The following is a 19,632-nucleotide window of genomic DNA, read 5'->3' on the forward strand; positions in this document are numbered from 1 at the left end:
TTTGAGCACCCTCTATGAAACGTCAAGCTACCCCACAGCACCCCCAAAATAAATCTCTGGCGCCGCCACTGAGCCAGACTATTTGTGTTGGGGAGGCCCGACTTTTTTTTTCTCCAAAGGGGGGGCCTGACAGAAAAAGTTTGAGAACCACTGCTTTAAATCGATGTAAGGTTAAACTGCATGTGTCAATAGGGCATTTTAGGTGTATAATAGATAGATCTTTAATTTGTCATTGTACAGGTACAACGAAATTACAATGAACTCAAGGTACCAACACGCAACAACAAGACAATATGAAAACAACAAGACAATATAAAAACAACAAGAAACTATAAAAACAAGAAATGGGACTTAAATAGACATGATAGGAAATATGTACATAAATAAATAATAAATTAAATTGCATGATTCCCCTTGTATTGCACGGAAGGCTTATATAATTTAAATATTATCAGCGTTCAGTGCACATACTGTATGGCAAAAAACTGAATTTGAGTCTGTTTGTCCGGGAAGACATAGTACAGAAGCGCCTGCCTGAGCGCAGCCGTACAAAGTGCTTGTTACCCGGGTGGTGTGGTTCCTTGAGGATTTTGACTGCCTTCTTAAGGCAACGAGAGCTGTACAGTACCTCCAGGGAGGGGAGGGGGCAACCGATGATCTTCTGGGCCGAGTTGATGACCCTTTGGAGCGCACCCCTCTCTGCGGCTGTGCAGCTGAGGAACCACACGCAGATGCAGTAGGTGAGGATGCTTTCCACGGCGCAGAGATAGAAGGTCACAAGCAGGTCCTGTCTGAGGTGGTAATTCCTGAGTATTCTCAGGAAGTAAAGTCTCTGCTGTGCCTTCTTGACGGTTGCCGTGGTGTTGGTCCTCCAGGACAGGTCCTCCGCCAGGTGAACACCCAGGAATTTGATCACTGAGACTCTCTCCACACAGCCTCCATTAATGTACAGGGGCTGCATGTCGGTCTTCTTCCTCCTAAAGTCAATGATCATTTCCTGGGTTTTCAGCTTGTTCAGCTGCAGGTTGTTTACTTTACACAACGCTAACAGTTGCTCCACCTCTTCCATGTACGCGGTCTCTTCACCCCCTGAGATGCAGCCCACCACGGTGGTATCATCAGTGAACTTTATGATGGAGTTGCTGGTGTGGGCGGGGGCGAGATCATAGGTGTAGAGGGCGTATAGAAGGGGGCTCAGCACGCAGCCCTGTGGTAACCCGGTGCTGAGACTGAGGGACATGGAGGTGTGGGTGCCTATCCTCACTCTCTGGGGGCGATCAGACAGGAAGTCCTTAATCCATAAACACAAGGAATGGGATACTCCCAGGACTGATAGCTTGGTCACTAGTCTGTCAGGGAGGATGGTATTAAATGCCGAGCTGAAGTCCACGAAAAGCATCCGTGCGTAGCTCCCCCTACTCTCCAGGTGAGACAGGGTAGAGTGGAGAGCTGTGGCGATGGCGTCCTCCGTGGACCTGTTGGCCCTGTAGGCGAACTGGTGGGGGTCCAGATCGGGAAGGAGAGATGAGACGATGTGGGGACGGACCACCTTCTCAAAAACTTTAGCGGGGGTGGAGGTGAGTGCCACTGTACGGTAGTCATTTAGGCAGCCGATGTTGTTCTTTTTCGGCACCGGGATGATTGTGGATGTTTTCAGGCAGGATGGGACGATGGCCTGGGACAGGGACTGGTTGAAGATCTTGGTGAAGATCCCCGCCAGCTGGTCAGCGCAGTCTCTCAGCACCCGTCCCAAGACTCCGTCCGGCCCCGCTGCTTTCCTCGGGTTCACTGCCTTCAGTGTGCGTCTCACCTCATGCTCTGTGAGGATGAGGCTGCTGAGGGCAGGTGGGTGTAATGGTGTGGCTGCTTCCGATAGCCCTGTCTCGTAGCGGGCGTAGAAAGAGTTCAGCTCCTCCGCCAGCTGAAGGTCACCCCCGTCGGCCGAGGGGTGGCTGGGTTTGTAGTTGGTCATCTGCTGGACCCCTTGCCACACCCGCCTGGAGTCGTTGCCCCGAAAGCAGTCCTCAATCTTCCCCTTGTAGTCCATCTTGGCCCGCTTGATCCCCCGCTTCAGGTCGTCTCTGCCAGTGCTGTACAGCTCCCTCTCACCAGTCCTGAAGGCGATGTCCCTCTCCCTGACTAGGCACTGCACCTCTCCAATCATCCACGGCTTCTTGTTGGGATGAACCCGGATGCGCTTATCCACAGTGACGGAGTCTGAACAGTGCTTGATGTATCCCAGGACCGCTGATGTGTACTGTTCCAGGTCCTCATGTTCGAAAACCCCCTAGTTGATGTTCTCAAAACAATCTTACAGCTGTGGAGTGGTGTCTAAATGCCAGGTTTTAATTGTCTTTATAGTGGTGGAAACACTTTTCCTGATGGGGGAGTAGGCCGGAATTAGGAGAAGGGACACATGATCTGACTGGCCTAGACTGTAGCCCCCCTTAATATTAGTGTAGACCTTGTCCAGTGTTGTATCCCCCCCCCGTGGCACATTTAACATGCTGGTAGAGTCTGGGAAGCACTACCTTTAAGTTGGCATGGTTAAAGTCCCCCGCAATGATGTGGACAGCCTCAGGATACATGCTTTGTTGACTGCTAATAGTATCATGTAGCTGACTTAGCGCCGCGCTAGCATTGGCATCTGGTGGAATATATACTGCAGTTATCAATACAAAATTGAACTCCCTTGGAAGGTATTTAGGTCGGCATTTAACTGTCATACATTCTAGGTTCGGGGAACAGTGGTTACTCACAGTGATTATGTTTGTGCCCCAAGAATCCTTAGTGTATATAATGAGGCCACCACCTCGCGTTTTCCCCGACAATTCTCGGGTCCTGTCTAGTCTATGGGAGGTGCGGCCAGCTAGCTCGATAGCTAAGTCCGGGATGGATGGATGGAGCCAGGTTTCTGTGGCTATTAGCACGCAGCTGTCCTTCACAGTCCTGTTTGTTGCAACTGTAGTCTCAGTTCGTCCATCTTGTTAGCGAGAGATCTTGCATTTGTTAGAAAGATACTTGGCAATGGTGGTTTGTCCGGGCGGTTCCTTAGCCTCTCCAGCAGGCCGGCTCTGTATCCCCATAATATATGCTTTGGCAGGCACACAGTAGTTAAATAAGTAAATATTGTTTGTCAGTGTGTAGTACAAAATAATTATGTCAACATTCTTTCATTCATCTCTAATAGAGCCGAACAGAGTTTAAAACGGATTGGGTAGGTCGATAACAAAAATACTTATTGTGCCATCATGTAAACCTGAAGTAACTATTTAATTCACTCGGAGTTCCAATCATTGAGATCATAAAGTATTTGTGTAATATCTCATTGCTTCATAAAAACATTTATTGTAAGCACAATGTGGAATCCCCATGGCCCCCGTAGTTATTTTATTGAGGAGGTACATGCTATAGAAACCCACAGAAATAGATTTGGTGACACTGTCACACAAGCATTAATGAGAGCTGACAGTTTGTCAGTGTGCACAGGATCCCACTTGCTGAACCAGCCCCTGCTGACATTGTGACCTGTCAGAACAAGCTTCATTAAACTCTCGAGTCCAGTAAACTAGAAAATCATTTGAATGCGATGTGTTGGTTGACTGAGCACTGTATCTTCAGAGAAAAGAGGTCTTAACCTACCGGAGCTGTTGTGTTATATCTACATGTTCTCCCTGTGTTCATGCAAGTTTACTTTTTCCCCCATACGTGTACCAAAAGAGTGCTCTAAAACCTAAAGTGGGTCATTTCTGATGCTAGGGGCTTCTCAGTCAAAACGACAGACAGATTTTGTTTACGCCATAGAGCAGCGTGTGCTCATCAGAGTTGTTTTCCTTAATGAGAATAAAGCTGCATTCACTGACGTTGCCGTTGTGTTTCTATTGAGAGAACAGTGCCACCCCACTGCGTGGAAGCGCTACCCCTGGCCCAGTGCACCACTGGAAATTGTCACCTAGAGCTGCTATAGGTTTCTATAGCATCGCCGGAAGGGCTGACTTGTACCTCCTCAATAAAATAACTACGGGGGCCATGGGGATTCCACATTGTGCTTACAATAAATGTTTTTATGAAGCAATGAGATATTACACAAATACTTTATGATCTCAGTGATTGGAACTCCGAGTGGATTAAATAGTTACTTCAGGTTTACATGATGGCACAATAAGTATTTTTGTTTTTGTTATCTACCTACAAACGTGCAACCAATAAGATTGGTATTAAAGTTTATTTTTGGGTTTGTTTGCATTATGTCAATTCCCTCTAACGAAACAGAAAGAAGTATTTTTTTCACTAAAGCAACACTAACTTGCTTACTTACCTTTGATGAATCGACTACCCATTAAACTATTCTAGATTAGGATATGTGGCAAATTCAATCATGGGGTGCTACATTACAGGGGTGCAATAAACATTAGAGCAGCTCGCCGTCTTCCTTTCTCACTGTTTTACTGATATCTGATGTTTTTACCAAAAGTTGGAACAACTTATCTATTGGACCTCCTTGTTTAATTGCTGCGACCTATTAAGTTAACAGTAACCACATCCACAGTATCTTCATCAAGTTGGAATTGCTGTGGCCAGTAATCAAAATGCAGAACTCAAAATGTAAGAAGATCAACATATCTTGGCAGCACAGCATATCCCTGTAAGCATCATTATGCTGTCAACCATCTCTGCTCTTCAGAAACACACATCATACATTTAAGATGATGAAAAAAGATGAACACAGAAATAAGAAAAGTGCCAGAAGGGTAAACAGGTAGTTTACAGATACATGTTTCAAGTTGATCAGCCCTACTAATAACCAACACACCATTATTTATTAGTCCAGCCATGGGCGTCGCAGCCATTATATGAGGGTGGGACAAGTCCCCCCCACTTTTTCAAATGATTAGTTTAGACCCCCCCACTTTTACCATGTGGAAAGTCCGTGAATCGGTCTATTCACTCGCCGCACTTTGTAGAGCGCTGTGTCAGTGCTTCACTATCTAATCCATTCCACTTGCTTATTGAGAGAATGCCCGAATCAATGAAACTCCGTACCATGTTTTCACTGCTACTTTGTACCAAGGCAGATTCTCACATAGCGAGCATGTTCAAGGAGTGTTGTCATAGTTGGACAGCTCAGATCTGTTGTGTGAAGCGATGCCGGTAGCAGAGGTAAGGCACACACACCAAGTGTTCAGGACATCAAATCAAAGCTGACGATCTCTTGGTTTGATATGTTTTCTCCCCCAGACAACATGGACATAAGAACATTTGTTTCAAAGAAGAGGAAAGTAAGTCATCAGCTGGTAGCAGTTAATCAGTTAACAGTGATGGCGGCGGCGTCAAATGCTGAATAGTTTAGATGAGAAAAGTCATCGAAATGCCAGGTTACTAGTGTGTATCATGTAAACAGGGAACATAAATAACCCTATCTCTCTGTGCTCATGTAAACACCATGATGTCCATGTAGAGACGCAGTCAGTGTGTTTTACTGGAGCCTCAGTTCGATAAGAGATTATTTTCTGAGTTCTTTAACGTAGGTACTCTCTCTCAAAATGGGAGTCAATACATACAACCACAGGGTTGTTTCTGTTGGCCTCTGAGTGCTAAAATGTGTAACCACAGTCTTGCATTTCCTACCAATGGAAGCCATACAGTAAACAACCAGTACAGTGGGAGTCATTCAGTATCTTGCCTATTTCTTCAGCTACAACTTTCCCTGCATGCCAGCAGCAGGTTTACTAATTGTATCCATTCAATTCCTTTAATGTCTTATTTTGTGTCACTATGCTCCCATTTAAAGGGGACCTATCATACAAAATGCACTTTTGTACGTCTTTTATACATGAATATGTGTCCCCGGTGTTCCAGGGAACTCACCAAGTGTCAGAAAACGCAACCATCTCTATTTTCCTCCATACCCAAATCTCTAAAAAAGGGGCTGCAACGGATCTGATAGAGACTGATCCAGATTTGAACACTTTACTGACGTCAGTAAAGTGATGCTACGGCTATTGGTCAATTCTCCACCTATCAGGGGAATGAGAGGTTGGGCCACGGCCGGCCATTGCTGCTCGAAAGCGCTGGAGACGCTGTAGTACATATGCCAGGCCTGTAAGTGGTGCTGTAGTCTGCCACAAAAGCAGCGAAGAAGACTTCCCTTGCATGGTTGCCATGGTTGCCCTTCTGTTTATTCTCCGCTGTGGCTCTTTTTTTCCCTCCCCGAGGCAAGCTTTTGCGCCTCCTGTTTTAAAACAAATGAATAATGACTCTATATAATCATATGTAAGGGATAATGTGCAGCGACGCGGTCATTATGGGGAAAAGAACACCGACAGGCTGATCAGGAGCCTGACGCGAAGCGGAGGGATCTAGATCGGCATGAAGGCACATTATGCAATGTGCACATTATCCCGCTTATTACACATGGCCACATTCTCGACAAAGTAACGACATGACTCCCAATATTAATTGAAATGCTTTTATGGATTTAGAAAATGATTTTATTGATTAAAAAAATTGTTGTATGTATTGATTTAAATTGACATGCATCCGCTAAGAAAAATAGTCCGTTGTTACTGTTTGAACTAATGTAGCAATGGCAGGAACTGCTTCGATAGTGTTTTTGAGGAGCTTTTTGCTTACAGATTTGAAAACATCGTTGCTTGCTTTAAAAGTAGCACAATTCATTATGTCAAACCTTGGAAAGTATCTAGATATCCCTGCCCTAATGCCAAAAGTATATGGCAACTGAATATGTGTCGCCGTTTGATGTCTATGTCTGGACCGCTGCGTAAAAAGGAGGGTTTCTGCCCCATTACTTCTCTTCTTACTTCTATAAGAATAAAACACGGTGGACGGAGATCTCTTTTTCTCCCCCTCTTCTCCCCGCTGCAGCCTAGCAGCTGATCTCAGAGCACGCTCCCCTTTCAGCTGCAGCTCACAGAATCAGCCCCCTGCAAAAACAGCGCTGGAAAGAGCGAAATGAGGCATGGCTAAAAAAAACTATATTTATATGCTTTATATAGGTATGGCCCTACAATATATTGTTCAAATATAGCATGTCCTTTAATTTAACCATTCTCAGTAAGATTGGGTGTAAAGCAGTTTCATGTGGATGAAGCCTGTCTACCCTATGGAACTGCCTCTTTACTTAATGACACTTGACAGCCAGTTTCCGCTGAAAAGGTCAGTCAGTTTGCACATGCAATTATGATTTATGGCTCAAAGAATCTTACTACTGCTGCAGGGAATTTGACCATTTAGATATGTGAATTGATGAATTGGACAAGAGGCTATATATGGTGCTGTTAGTGAGGTTGTGGGGTGTTAATTATAATAATGACAGGTTGGAAGATAAAAGTAGGGGAGGGTGTGTATATACAGTAGTAGCCTTTCACACAAGCGCAAGATTTATGCTGCATTGAGACTGTTAATAGCAGTTGTTGGCAGCAGCGCAAATCATATTTCAGCATAAGGCAGGACATATGGCAGCGCTGACACATGACTGGCTTTTTAACAGGTGGTACGACCCACAAATCTTTAAATGGCTTCTCATAGGGACCAATAATAGAACCAGGAGACTGCTCATTTTAGGGAAAATAAACAGATTGAAGCTTGAGAGCAGTTTCAAGCAGGAAATGTCAGTGTACTGCGAGTCACTGCGACATACAGTATATCAAACGCTCTCAAAAGCATCAGTCCATACTCTCGAGGTTGCCCCAGGGGATAGTAATAATTGTCTGGCCAAATCCTTCATTCTCACAAAATGTTTTAGATTCCGAACTGTAAATGGACAATCCTCTATATATTTTTGCACAATTCTGTTCAATTGCTACCTTTTTGATTACTGTACTGTATTTATTAATTTTCTTGTAGCCATTTCTTTAAAAAATATTTTCATGGTATAATAGTTTTTTTAAATAGCATTTGAATAAAAGAAACACATATATTACTATTTTTAAATTAATTTGGTTATGTATGCACCTATACACACAATGGCAATAAACCTGAATTTAATTAGGATTCTAAATGTGAGTTGTCTGACTAAAATGTACTTCAACCTATTTTGAAAGTTACTGCTTATATGCAAAGTAAAATATAAAACATGGAGAGCCACTGCCAAGTTGTGACTCCTTAGGTCTCTGACTTAAACCAAACAATGAAGTGTACAATCATAAATACTCACCGTTCTGAATTTTTAGTGTTGTTGTAACTGTGTGGAGAAGGTCAGCCAGCCTCTTGGGGACACCAATATATATATTGGTTTGGCTTGCACAGATTGCTATGAGGACTAAATGTCACCGCTTCAGCTGGGCTGATTCTGCCGCCGTGCTGCCTCCCTGGGGATTTGATGGATATTCAGGGCGAGTTTTGGATACATTTTCCTTATAATTCTCAAACAGAAAATACCAATTCCATTCATTACAGAAGCACAATTGGGAATTCACATGCTGATTGAGAAGAGAATTCAGCCCAATGCTGAGACTCTTAACTGGCGAGGCCAAGTGCCCAATGCATGATTAGACTAGGTCCAGACACATTTCAGATGAGATTTTAGAATCCACTTGTCAGCTGGGTCTTAGCCACCCTGCTAGAAAGGGCATGACTGTTGATTGCATCTTGAACACATCTGGCAAAGATGTTTGTTCTCTAAGGAACGTAATATTACGCTTCTTTATATACAGTAGGCTCATCTTTTGATTCATCTTTTAGAAAACTACAACAAATAAATACATTCATGAATACCTTAAAACATTCTAATGTTTTTTTATTAACCGTTGACACTATGTTTAAAATTTGACAAGATTATTGCAAAATTAAATAAATTAAAAAGCCTTTTAAGTTATATAAAGCATTAAAAGGGCCCCTTTAAGACATATTGGTAGTTTTCTCATGACATTTGGGAGATGGCTGGTTCAATTATTGGCAGATCTTGTAAGCTCCCAATCTCTGTCTGTGACATAGGGAAGGAGGAAATAGCCTGTCATAACTGGCCGCGAAGCACGTCAGACCACAGCAGGACGGTGGCTGATGACAGGTGCTGCCAACTAATAACCACCTGAATACTCTTCGTAGAGAAGCGGTAGAAGAGAGGCGAGTGTGTCACTTTTGCAGGATTAGTGGGCCCGTAATTTAGAAGGTGAATTCTGTGTTGTACTGATGCACTACGTTTTAGCTTTACTTTTCAGTTATAATTATACTTGTGTCATTACAGCAGTGTGGTCATCAACTGTATAGTATCCAATTGCATTCTTAGACATTCACTCGCTCACACGCACACATACACAAACCGTGTTACAAAATGTAATGATTGCATTTTGTCCTAAAAAGGAAGGGCAGTCCCCCCAATGTGAGTGTGTACACGGATTGATGTCCCTACAACAGGATTAGCACACACACACACACACACACACCACACACACACACACACACACACACACACACACACACACACACACACACACACACACACACACACACACACACACACACACACACACACACACACACACACACACACACACACACACACACACACACACACACACACACACACACACACACACGCCAGTCAGTGAGTGTTTGGTAAATGTCAGTAAATCAATTCCAAGTCAGATTCTTAATCAGTCACAAACATTACTTGTGACACTTTGATTGACTGCTTCACTCCCGGTATATTGTCTGTCTGCATATTGACTGCTTACAATCTGTAGTCTGATCTATACACAAACTTTTGGGAAACACAGCGTTCTGTCTAGCATTCAGAATGCAGTTGGTAGTCAGTATCATAGAGATAATCTTAAGAAAGAAAACGAAAACAATCTAGGTTTTTATCATTTAACATATTCGGTCTATATGCAAGGTAAATATGTGATAAAACAAGCCGACTCACAATTAAAGAGCTTTTGGGGAATTATGACTTTACATTTGAATGAGGTCATAAATCTATGCCTGTTTACCAATAATGTAATAAGTCATACAGTCATCATTTGTATTCTTTAATTGGTCATATTTTATAGTAGTTATTTTAGCCCTTCTTTGTATCAGTCGAGATTTATATCCTATTAATTGTATGTCCAACCAAACATTTTCAAATATATAATCTATAATTTAACGATCAGGCTACCACCCCCATTCATTCTCATTTTTTCTTTTGGCCACTGCAACGGTTTAAGGACTGAAGATGTTATATGCATCACAGATTGTAAAGCCCCTAAGTCAAATCTGGCTAGATAAATACAATTTGATTTGATGTTTTACATTTCATTGTCAGGGTAAGGTTAAATAGGCCTGTAAGTGTATTTCACTACCTAATCCATGTTGATGATTCGCTCATAAACGTCATATTACTCTGTCACGGTTCTCGGCTCTGTAATTATGTCTGATAGATTAAAATGCTCAGCAGGTAGATTGTTCTTAGCAAAGTGAACAATTAATGTGTCGATAGGAAAAGGCAGAACGCTTCGTTATGAACTTGATGTTAATCCCATCAAATGCATGGAAGCACACATTCTAGATCTGAGTCGTGTCCCCTCTGATGTAGGAGGTGCCATTTTCTTAGGAAAATGAATATATGATGATTTCATTTGTGACGGATAATGGTCTAATTTTCTTCTATTAGGAGTACATTTCCTCGGTGGACTATTGGTGTACAAGTAAATAGATTTTCTTGGAAAACAGGTGCTTTTCCATTTTTGCAACTGTTTCTAGCCATGTTGAAGTACTACTACCCTTTGATTATGGAAACAGAAAGACAATACTCACTGTTAAACATAGTTGGACCCAACGTTCTTTTAACTCACTGCAAAAGTAAATGTTCACATGTTCTTAGCTCTCAAGTCTATCCAAGAGAATATATTTATTTTGTTTATGTTTTTCTTTGAAAGCAATTCATCTTTCTAAGGCAGGGGTCAATTAAGAATGAAGTCACCCTTACAGTATATGCTTGATTTCAGGTTTCATAATTGAACTTTTGAACTACTGTGACATGTCTCCATGCTTTAATGTTCCAAAGGCTCTTTATGTTTCTCATACTGCCTGTGCTGCAGCACCTCTATTCTTATAACATAAGATATGAATGAACAACACAAATAAAATAAGTTACATTAATTTGTTATTGGCTATGGTAGGTTATTGGTTATGTTCACATACTTATTTGATTACATCCACTTGTCTAAGCTGACAACAGAGACTTTCGACCCAAAACCAGCTGTTGACTTGTGGATGCAAGCAGCTAATCGCAGACTCAGCCAGAGAGAAAGAAGTAGGCCACATCATCAGCTAGCATGTCTGACAGAGAGGAAGACAGTGAGGAGAACAGTCAGGAGGGTAGTGATGACAGCTTGTAGGATTACTGGTCGTGCTAATGTTGTCTTGTGTTCACCTCTGCACGTGTGTTCTGTGTTCACCTCTGCATGTGTGTTCAGTGCCGTGTGTCTGGCAAATAAAGACCCCCTCAAAAGGTACGGTTTATTTCATTTTAAGGATGGGCACCAAGCAACATCTCCAGGTGCTCCTTTGAGAACCAGGGCAAAAAATGATGTGCACCCCTGGCAATAACATTGTTTTTACTCATGGAAGAGGTAATAGAGTTAATCATGACATTCCAGAGGATTTTTAACAAGTTATTCACAGACAACACTAATAGGACTAAAGTCATTTAGATGAGAAAAGTAATTCACTCAACTATTCATTTAATCTACCTGATGCACTAATGTGGCACTTATGTTGAATGTCTCCTTGGTTGTGATTCATTGGCTAAGAAAAAAGCATTTGATATCTGTTGGCAGTTTTCTGATAAAAGCTCTGTAAAGAGAAGCCATGTTTTCAGTGCTTGCTCCCTGTTGCTTTCTGGGTACAATAGACAGGATCAGTCGGGGGTCAAATGTGCTGTGTGTACATTATCTCTATAGTTCAGTCAGACAACTCACGTGTTCCTTTAACATGTTTATTAGAAGCAGCATATAGTTGAGTTTGGCGACTAGGCTCGGGCATCATCACTGCATCGATATACATAGCACGATGAGTGATGATTAAATAACTAACCCCCGAGCCTACAGGTGGAAGCTGGGGTGGTGGTGGTGGGGCAGCTAGCAGCAGCGAGGTAGCTGCAGCAAGCAATGCATGGAGAGAGATCTGGCAGGTTAAATAGAGCGGCATATTAAGGAGACTCTGTTTGGTTGGTTGTAGAGTGGCAAGGGGGCGTTATGTATGAATGCAGCATAAGTGCTCGAGTTGACTGCCTGAACTAGCTCGCAGGCTTCGCCCCATATAATTACAGCTCACCTCATCTGGTATCATCATTACTAGATAGAAAGAAGGAATAGGCTGGAATAGATATTACATATATAACAAGTAATACAACACAAGACTAACTGCTCCAGTACAAAATAACTCTGAGTCATATCCAGACAAGCCCGGCTACTTGAGAATCCATAATCATTCAGAGTAAAGGGTCAGAACAACTTGTTTGTGTTACCCTTTATCCAGCAGACAGTGATATACTCCTACACACAGAGTTCAAGCGCACACAGCATTTGTCCTCAGACAGACCTTGTTTTCCCCATGAATACATCTCTAACTGCAGAGCAGCAAAATCCACCCTCTCTGTTTCTATTTTGTGCATCTTAATCAGTGTTTTCTTTCTTTCATTCTTTCATTCATTGAACTGCCCTTCTATTGCTTTATTGACTTTATTGACACGGCTTTTATTTTGCATGAATTGAGGTTACTCCGTATAACAGGAAACATGTAGGCCACTTGTATGAGTGGGTGGGTGGGTGGGTGTGTGTGTGTGTGTGTGTGTGTGTGTGTGTGTGTGTGTGTGTGTGTGTGTATGTGTGTGTGTGTGTGTGTGTGTGTGTGTGTGTGTGTGTGTGTGTGTGTGTGTGTGTGTGTGTGTGTGTGTGTGTGTGTGTGTGTGTGTGTGTGTGTGTGTGTGTGTGTGTGTGTGTGTGTGTTACACTAACTGCAGTAGTTCTGAACTGTCCGCAGCTCAACAGCTGCTGATCTGCTGACACAACGACTTAAACTCCGGTCTAGAACTGTCATTGGCTGCACACACACCCAAACAAATAAGCCCTTAGACATACAGATGCAGCCACACCAGCGTTTCCACAGAAGATCTGCAGTTTAGTGTCGTTCCTCACCTTGTCCCAATGTGTGTGACTCCCCCTCCTCCACTCCAGTTGTCTCTGCTGCGCTGTCCTTCATGGAAATCCTCCTCCTTCATAGCAACACTCCACATCTCATTCCTGTGTGTGTATGTGTGTTTGTATGTGCAGGTGTACCGGAGCCAAGCGTCAACCAGGCTGGCAGGGTTGGAGGAGGCAGCGGAGGGGAGGACAGCTTCCTACCAGAGGGAGATCCTTCACCTGCAGAGGCTGCTGAGAGAAAGGCAGGACGCTGAGGAGAGACTGCTGCAGTCCAAACGGTAGGAGGGGAGCGAGGAGTAGAGAGAGAGGGAGGAGAGGGTAGAGGAGAAACGGTAAGGAGCAGGCGGGCAGAAAAAGGGAGGAGGATAGGGAGAGAATGTGTGAATGAAAGGAGGAGGAGGAGGAGGAGGAGGAGGAGGAGGAGGAGGAGGAGGAGGAGGAGGAGGAGGATGTGTGTGTCGCTGGAGGGAGGGCGGAGAGAGAGATGCAGCGCTAAAGTGTGCATGGAGACGGAGCCGCTCACATCAACAAAACAGTTGCTGACAAAACACAGAGATGTCTAGAAAATCCGATCGGGTACAGCTCTTCTGTGAATATCTGGCTTTTTCTTACATTGTTTCCTTCAAAAGAAAACAAGTTAAACCAATGATTGTCTTGTTTAAGCTCTTGATACATTTCTGAAACACAGAAATTCTGTAATTTCTTTAATTCAGAAGCAGTTTTTATAAAGTTTTTCCCGAGAGAACACTAAATCACAAGCACTGCTCAGTATACTGTATGCCTCGGTCTCAAGTCTTCAAGCGGCCGTTCTCAAACACATTTGTCACATCAAATACATAAGATGATAATATGTCAATATTTAGTTAGCAACTTGTTGCACTGCCCCCAAGTGGCCAAATACATAAAATAAAGATAAATGTGCTTTTGGTGAGTTCTGTTAGTTTGTTGTTGGTTTGCCATAAGGAATATGGAGAAACAGCACAACACACATATCAACGTTTACCCATTTATCAAGTAAGGCTAGTCCATCTAGCAACTTCTTTGACCCAAAACTGTTAGAAAATAATTAAACTATAACCAGACTGATGAGTTGCAGATTGATATCGGCTGATATCCAGAACAAATATGTGATTGAGCGATTAATGATTTATATTCCTTGGTCACTCTTAATGCCACATTTAGAACAACTAATGGTAGTTGAGACCACAGTAGAAGACCTGGTTAGCGTTAGTTGAATTTCAGAGCTATCAGCTAATGACTTGACATTATGATGCTTTTTTCAGTCAAAATTCTTAATGGGCTAACGTACATGACAATGTTTTTAAATCAAATCTTGTAAAACTTAGGGGCAATAGAAAACAGACGGAAGAAAGGGAAATATGAACTGTTTAATTTTTTTAAACTAGCTCCAAGCGGATTATAATGCATATAATTTACGTATATTTCATCAAATAAAATATTGAAATAAAATACAATCATTTATATCCTCATCATTTGAATTGTTTATTTCAGGCCTATAACCATTATATATGACAATGGCAAAGTAAAAGGATAACACCTGGATGTTTTGTCAGTTAACACGACTTCTAGAAGGTTGAAATTAGTTATTGAGATTGCTTAAAGACGTGGTGAAAAACACTTAAAAAGCTTTACTTAGAAAACAGCCTTGGTCGAGACCTGAACTCTAGGAGTACTGTTCTAGTTTTATAATGTGTTCAGTTAAGTAACATACTGACGGATTGATCTTTATTAAATGTGTTTGAACCCACAACAAACAATATAACAAGTGTAGCACACAAGACATAAACAATTCAAACTAGTAATACAAAAACAACATATTACAACACATCGCCTTTCTAAAATAAAGCATTTCACACAGCAAAAGTCTTAACTGCTCTCTCTAAATGAATCTGTTAACTCCATCAGGACCATCGATTTCAACCAAGCCTCCATTCTTATTCAGTGGAACCACCATATCTGATTCACTGCAGGATTTGCATTAAGTAGTACCCGAGGCATTTTATTTCAGAGCTACAGAGAACGGCCTACTGCTGTGACAAACAGCATAGGCTGGTGGGCAGTAATTGGTTTCGGTAAATGCTAGAAAAAAACATGTTTTTCATATGGTATGTATTGTATTGTGTAAGTGTTCTTTTTCAAAATTACTATATGCAAGTATTTAGGAAGAAAGGAAGGAAGAGAATAGTCATCTTTTAAATAAATATTGCTTGTACATCCTAGACCTCTGCTAAAGCGAATGTAATTGTACTGGTGAGGGTCGTGCTGAACGTATACCTTATTTATCACACACAACTACTAATACCTGAAATGAAGGAGCTTGTCACTCAGTTATAGGGGGAAATGGACATTCCTAATAGCCAACCGTTTGAGTTGGAACTCTTTATTTATGATATTCTTACTGCTACATATGACCTATAAAAACTTGACTGGAACTTTACTGCTCCTGAAACGCACTACCGCTTCCCCTTTATTCCCCCGCTGTTATGTCTGTTTTTAGCTTGGTCACTGGGCCTGCTGCATGCTGCTATCAAATGAAAGCTGGCTAATCAGATTGTTAGAAGATCCTGTCCTGCTCTGCCCCGGGGGCATCGTAATGACAAATCACACACAACACACACACACACACACACACAACACACACACAACACACACACACACACACACACACACACACACACACACACACACACACACACACACACACACACACACACACACCACACACACACACACACACACACACACACACACACACACACACACACACACACACACACACACACACACTTGCACCAGCTTTAAGACACCACAAACCACTGTAGTCTGGTATTGTGAAAGTGCATTCACTCTGTGAGTCATTGGGAGTATGGGAGGAGTTGGATGTGGGTGAAACCCTGACTGACCTCTAAATAATTAGCCTGAAGCACCAGATGGTTTGTTTACACAAGATCATCTGATAAGTCATCATTGGAAAATTAAAAATACTTTGCAAGTGCTCCTACTAGCCAATAAATATCTTGGCGAAGTCAGTTGGCAAAAGACGATACTCTCAATTGCTGATGTAACTTATGCTGTTGTATTATCTATGTTAAACTCTGTATGACCTGCCATTGCTGTATAACAGTACTTGTAGCCTGACCAGATTGATTATTGCTTGACCTTTTGATTCTTCTGTGATTTTGTAATGTCGTGGGTATGCAGTGAAAGGTAACTACATAATTTCAGCAAAACTACAAGGCTACTTGACTAGTTCACCAGCCACAGCAAAAAACATGACATGCAGTGTAGTTGTTCTCAGCCAAGAAAAGCAATCCACTTGACTAAAGTCAAACTTCTAACCTCCACACGGGCGAAAAGAAATCTATCTCTGCCTTATTTTATTTTCTCTCTGATCCTCTGCTTTGTATTCTGCCTGTCGTTTTGCAGCAGACTTGCTGATAGGTTGTGATTGCCGCCTGCCTGCTGAGTTCTGGGTAGCCTCCAGAGAGGCAGCACTGCCTGAGACTTCCAGGAGCTTAGAAGGGGATGAGTTTTTAAATGACTTTCTCCCCTTTAAAAGTATATATATTGTATGCTTTTATTACATTTTCTATCACATGATCAGATATATATATAATTTGTTTTGGGGTTAATTGAGTGAAGTACTTTGTGGTGGACGCATTATAATTGGTTAAAATGGATTGATGAAGACTGTACTGAGAATTGTTTGAGAATAGGATCTATATAAGGTTTATACTATTGTCAATATGTCTATAATCGTATTTTTGTGAACATTTTTCTAGATTTAATTTATATGTCAATAAAAAATGGTGTTTACTTATTGTGTTTGGAAAGTATCAGGGAACTACTTAGAGCTCTAGTGTTTAGTATTTAGTGCCATCTAGTGGGGAGGATGCAGAATGCAACCAACTAAATACCCCTCCCTTTACAAGTCTTCAGTATCATGAGCTGCCTGGTGCAGAACCGTGGTTACGCTCCCCTATCTTTCACGACCATCGCCTCACTCAAGGCCATCTTTACCAGAAAAACGATATTCCAAAAACAATGAAATTCAGGCAGTGGATGGCCTCACCGCAGTAACATAATAATAAACATAATAATGGATATTTTTCAACAAAGACAATAATCCAAGGTGCAGTGTAAACTTGTGTGGATATCTATAAATGTTTCAGCTCGGGGAAACAGTGGTTCAGTTGTAATGTTGTCTTCCTCCTTTAAGGCATGTTGGAGCGTTTGTTGTTGCAGTCTTAATCTCTCCTGTTTTCACACGCTGGGAAACAAGCAGTGTAAATTGCTGACGTTAGTTTATGGAAATGGCTTACGCACTTAGAATTTCATGCATTATTGATGCTAAAGCCCATGAATGCAGATAAACTGATTGTGGTTGTATTTAATTATCTCCTGGTTTCCTATCAGGTTCAGGAGTGGTTCTGAAAGGGTCATGGCTTAGTCTTCATTTAGCGTTTGTTACTTTTCCTATGGTATCGGTCATTAGAGGTTTTAAGTCATGCTGTGACCACATCTTTTGTAATTTGTACTTCTCGTAGTGGCTCAAAATGTCAAAACAAATACAAATAATCGACCATGATGGGTGGTAGGTCATTATTTGTAATTTAGTTTGTTGTATCCATTGCTCTTGAGCTTTTCTCTAGAGTGTTTGTATTTAAGTTTGAAGCAAGTATATGTGGAAGTCTGGCATTGCCAAACATTAGGAGTACTTTGCTTACAGCAGCACTTTACTCACATGGATAGTCCATAACCCATTTGTAGAGCTACAACCAAGTCACCATTTCTCAATTCTACAGAAATAAAACACAGTCATCATGTTTGTTTATTATAGTGTTAAACTACAATTTACCTTGCAATTCCATAACACATTTTGCACAATAAAACAGAAGCCAGAGTTCACATATTATACAGAGTAAATCCAGGAGTGAACATTTTTACTAAATAGGGCAAACTGTTTATATTTTGAAAAAAAAGTTGATGTAATGGTGGCTGAGTATCGCCCAAAGCATTGGGACCGCACTGGGACCCTCTCCTAAAATATTGATCCTAGAAAAAGCCAGATTCAATTTAGAAAAGCCATTGACATGTGTGAATGTTACACACAATCCACTACTGCTCAGCCATAGCCGTATCTGTCTGGATCTAGTAGCCTACTATTAAATGAACCATTTGCATTTGTGAAATGGCTCACTTCCCTTTGGTTATGAAACAGAAGCACAAAGACTCTGTTGGAGTGCTAATAAAAATGATTGTCAAATTCTGGGACTGGTATAGCCAGACTGTCCTTTATAGCCCTTTCTGCTCAGAAAAACAGTGAATCATGTCAGTGTGCTGACAGGGCGAGGTCTGTGGCGGGGAGTTGTTGTGTTGCAGAGCGATAGACCAAATCCTGAGATGGCTGCAGCTTACTGAAGCTGTAGTTGTAATGTAGACGTACTGAGTTGGTGGAGCTGCTGCTGAGCTCTTAGCTACAGGTCAGACTGCAGGTGTGCAGCCTCACGGTCCCCACCACTATCACACCAACACACTCCTACGCAAACAGACACACTCCTGTTGAATTTTCCATCTATTTTAGCTGTGTGATTTAGCTTTGTATTCTGTCTGAGTAGCTTCAAAAGGAAGCAATCAAGACTGCAGTTGCCATGGGTAACGCATTTGTGCATGCTGTTAGGGTTGGAGGCAATTAGCAGGTGGTTGAGTTTGTGAGGGTCTGAACTGAAAGGATACAAGGGACAAACTGTTTTTAATCCATCACTCAGGAAAACAGCATTAACCCTCTTAACTTGATTAGAGAATGTTTCTCTTTTTCTCTCCATGTAAAATAAATGCTTTTCAAGATAAAGCACGTGAGCTCACATGGCCTTGATGAATTGAAATGGAATTGAAAATACAGTTTCAAACCCCATCAACAACTAATCTTGTCCTGCCAAAGTGTTTCTAAGAAAAAAAGCAATATCTGAACAACAAAATAAGGAGTTTCTCTTGAAATGATCCCGTGACCATTATAGACTAGTAATATGGGAATTTCATGATGGTGGTTCACGTTTGTGTTGTATAAATCTGATCTATATGGCATACCAATAACCTGTCGTCATTGCATTGCATACATAAGTTATGTCATCCTATATTACCAATTGATTGGTTTATAGAGGGAAGTGCGTCCGATGTTAGCTTGTTGTTTTGACCAAATGACTCTTTATTAAGTAATCGAGCCAATGGTATCCTTCTTTTCTACTTCTGCTCATTTTTGTTTTTTTCCAATTTCTGGTTCCTGCCAGAACTTTCTGTTATCAGTCCTAATGTCCAAGCCATCCAAAAACAGATCTTGTTTGATTTGATCCTGACTGAGACCACCTGTTTGTGTCAAACCGATGTTCGGCTGTTTGGTCCACACAATGGTGTGGTGAGGTTTCAAAACCTGTAATTTTGTTTGGGATCGAATTGACGGTACAGAAAG

At 41.7% G+C, this 19,632-nt stretch overlaps 2 protein-coding genes across 4 annotated transcripts in view; one reads left to right on the forward strand and one right to left on the reverse strand.

The window, feature by feature from the left end:
• LOC117465034 (E3 ubiquitin-protein ligase RNF182) overlaps positions 1-13,368 on the reverse strand; it is a 32,430-nt gene extending 19,062 nt beyond the window's left edge. The window contains exon 1 of the mRNA XM_034107881.1: positions 13,140-13,368. Coding sequence (XP_033963772.1) covers positions 13,140-13,203 — 64 coding nt within the window. The 5' untranslated portion in view covers positions 13,204-13,368. The remainder of the gene's footprint in view (positions 1-13,139) is intronic.
• The window catches only part of cep89 (centrosomal protein 89), a 114,060-nt gene that overhangs the window by 69,339 nt on the left and 25,089 nt on the right, over positions 1-19,632 (forward strand). For all 3 annotated transcript variants that reach the window (XM_034107851.2, XM_034107868.2, XM_034107859.2), the window contains exon 17: positions 13,275-13,423. In XM_034107851.2, the coding sequence (XP_033963742.1) occupies positions 13,275-13,423 (149 nt within the window). The remainder of the gene's footprint in view (positions 1-13,274; positions 13,424-19,632) is intronic.

The sequence above is a fragment of the Pseudochaenichthys georgianus genome, chromosome 3, assembly GCF_902827115.2.
Source record: "Pseudochaenichthys georgianus chromosome 3, fPseGeo1.2, whole genome shotgun sequence".
Lineage (NCBI taxonomy): Eukaryota > Metazoa > Chordata > Actinopteri > Perciformes > Channichthyidae > Pseudochaenichthys > Pseudochaenichthys georgianus.